The sequence below is a fragment of the Egretta garzetta genome, unplaced genomic scaffold (assembly GCF_000687185.1).
Source record: "Egretta garzetta isolate BGI_Z169 unplaced genomic scaffold, ASM68718v1 scaffold352, whole genome shotgun sequence".
In the NCBI taxonomy this organism is placed as follows: Eukaryota; Metazoa; Chordata; class Aves; order Pelecaniformes; family Ardeidae; genus Egretta; species Egretta garzetta.
The window spans coordinates 58,837-61,575 of record NW_009258768.1 but is presented as its reverse complement, the minus strand read 5'-3'; the positions used below and the strand labels follow the sequence as shown (position 1 = coordinate 61,575).

General features: G+C 49.9%; 1 protein-coding gene across 1 annotated transcript in view; it reads left to right on the top strand.

Annotated features, from left to right (window-relative positions):
* Nucleotides 1–2,739, top strand: part of DENND5B (DENN domain containing 5B) — a 69,792-nt gene that overhangs the window by 58,614 nt on the left and 8,439 nt on the right. The window contains exon 17 of the mRNA XM_035889059.1: nucleotides 1,518–1,639. Within this exon, the coding sequence (XP_035744952.1) occupies nucleotides 1,518–1,639 (122 nt within the window). The remainder of the gene's footprint in view (nucleotides 1–1,517; nucleotides 1,640–2,739) is intronic.

Genomic DNA, 2,739 nt, shown 5'->3' with positions numbered 1-2,739 from the left:
CGTCGGGTTTGCACCCTGCCATGCCCATGCCACCCCAGGAAGGGCTGCCCCATGTCCCCGGGCCAGCCTGGGGCTGCCAGGGGTCTCAGTGCCATAGCGCAGGGCACGGCGTGGCCCTGCTGGGCGGGGTCTCTTTCTCTAGAAATTATGTCAGGAGATGTTTTCCAGTTCAGCTGCTGCATCACACTGGATATTGCCATTTGAAGCATGTAGGATTTTTATGATTCATCTATTATTATTTTTTTTCCCCACCCGTTTCAGGCATGTTCAGAACATGAGCGAGATAAAGACTGATGTGGGGCGAGCCCGAGCCTGGATAAGGCTTTCTCTGGAGAAGAAGCTTTTGTCTCAGCACCTGAAGCAGCTGCTCTCCAACCAGGCACTTGCCAAGTAAGTTGGCTCTTTTTCTCAAAGCTTCACTTTCAGGTCTTCCTCACTGGTGTGTCAAGGTGCTCTGCAGGCTCGGGGCGCAGCCAGGGGCCCTGTTTGGGCACTGTGGTTTCCTGCTAGAAGTGACTGAGCAGAGGGCAGAGGGTAGCTGGGGAGGAGGAATGCCCCTTTTCTCACAGCAGCCCTGCGTTACCATTGACTCCAGCCAAATGCAGGCCCCCATCCTGACTGCCGATGGGCTGGGTTAGATGCCAGCCCTCCCAGCCTCTTAGCAGCTCCCCCATCTTTGCCTCCTTTTGCAAGCACAGGCAAACAATTTGCCTGTGTAGGTGTTCCCCGACTTCATTTTCTCAAAGCAATGCATTTAGGAAAAAAAACCCAAACCTTATGAAAACATCCTAGCTATTGCACGCAGTTCTTGGCAGAACTGGAGACAGTCACTTCTTGGGTGATCAGGTGGCACACCTGTCTTTTTTTCTGAAGTTTCATCTACACCCATCTACCTTTAGCAGCTTGGTGGGAGTCTGTTGCCCTCAGACTGCTGGCAGTGTCAAAAACTCTGTGCTTTCTCAGAGCGGGTCCAGGTTAACTCCTGGTATGCCTTTGCGCTGCTTTGGGCAATTAGTGATTTACACTGGGTCTGCCAAAGTGAAAGTGGTGGGAAGACCCCTGCTGCTGCTTGGTGCCTTCTGTGGTCTGGTGCCTTCTGTGGTCTGGTGCCTTCCGTGGTTTGGTGCCTTCTGGTTAGTTTTCTAAGACAAGGCTATTCTGCAGTGGGAAGATATGGGGAAGAAATGAGGTTGCTGCATGTTGGTTCAGGTCTGTTGTTGTGAGCAGTGTTAATTTATACCTGTGCTTTGCAGCAGAACCAAAACTGATCCTTTAACGAGATGAACCCTGTAGCCTTGCTATGCTAGAGTGGAGTTGAGAGTGGTCTGTAAAACACACATAGCATAGTGGGTAAATGCCCCCTATGGGTTTCTAACAGCTTGTGTTAGCTGTGGAATCTCACACTTTTCATACCTCCCATGAAGATCCAACTCTTCAGTTGGTGTTTTGAGATTCAAACACCTTTTAAGATACATGGTGCTTTTTCAACAAGAAAGCAATGTATTTGTTCCTACCAGGAAACTTTACAAGCGTTACGCTTTCCTGCGCTGTGAAGAAGAACGGGAACAGTTTCTGTATCACCTGCTCTCGCTCAACGCTGTGGATTACTTCTGCTTCACAAGCGTCTTCACCACAATCAGTGAGTTGGAGAATCATTTTCCCCCTCCCCCCCCCGGATAAAAATTAGTTGCTGTCATGGTTTGTAAGAGATGATGTTGCTGTTGCTGGTGTCTGAGTAGAGCTCTTATCTGGAAACCTTGGTTGTTGCTGCAGGGCTCATGGGTGCTGGGTGTTGCTCTGGGAAACAAGCTGGAGAGCCAAGGTTGTGTAGGAGTGCTCTGGAGAAGAGCGTTGCACAAAGGAGAGTAATCAGCAGAGAGTGCTGCTGTAGCACTTGGTTTTCCTCGCCGAGTTGTATAGTCTCTTTCATCTTCCCTCCCAGACAAGTCCTCTACATCCTAATGCTTCTTACTGGCCTTAGCTAAGTGTGCATCCTAACAGCCTGCTCTCTGCAGACTGGGAAGGAGGTGGAAGCCTCGGAGACTGAAATACAAGGCGCTTCGTGCTCTGCTGCACATTTTAAATCTGTCTCTCCTTAAATGCCAAAGTGATTCCCTCTCCTTTCCTCTCTTGTGAGGAAGAGAACAGAGATTGGATCGAGATCTGAAAATGAATCTCTGTCTCTCCAGCACTGAGCAATGTGGAGCAGGCAGGACCCCGCGGGATGACCTAATTATTTGGATTCACCTTGGCAGCCTGTAGTCTTCCTTTTCCTGCCCACTCAGAGTGAAGTGAAGCAAGTTCCACGTGGCTGTCAAAACAGGCACTCATTCTCCTTTTTCTCCTCATAAAGCAGTAAATCCCCTCAGAACTAGCACAGCGCAAAGAGATTTATTCATCCTTGATTACCTTATTTCTGCGGGGCATCCAGCTTGACAGCGCTTGGAATTTGAGGGTATATTTTTAAGTGCAGTATCATTGTCTGGCAGACCAAAAAAGTAAAAAAAGCCGGCTTATCTGACCCCGTCAAAAAGGCAGCTTGTGAAACCGTAAGGGGAGAGGGAGCCGTGCAGTGCTGGCGCCCAGCACCTGAGTCAAATCCGGATCGGAGTGGGTGGCAGCCCTGGCCGTAGGCACGCGCGAGTGGTGCAGATTTAAAGGCATCATGATAAGTAATGATTTTTAACGGGGGAAAAGCCTGCAGAGACCCGTCAGACTTTGGCCGTGCCGTTACCAGCC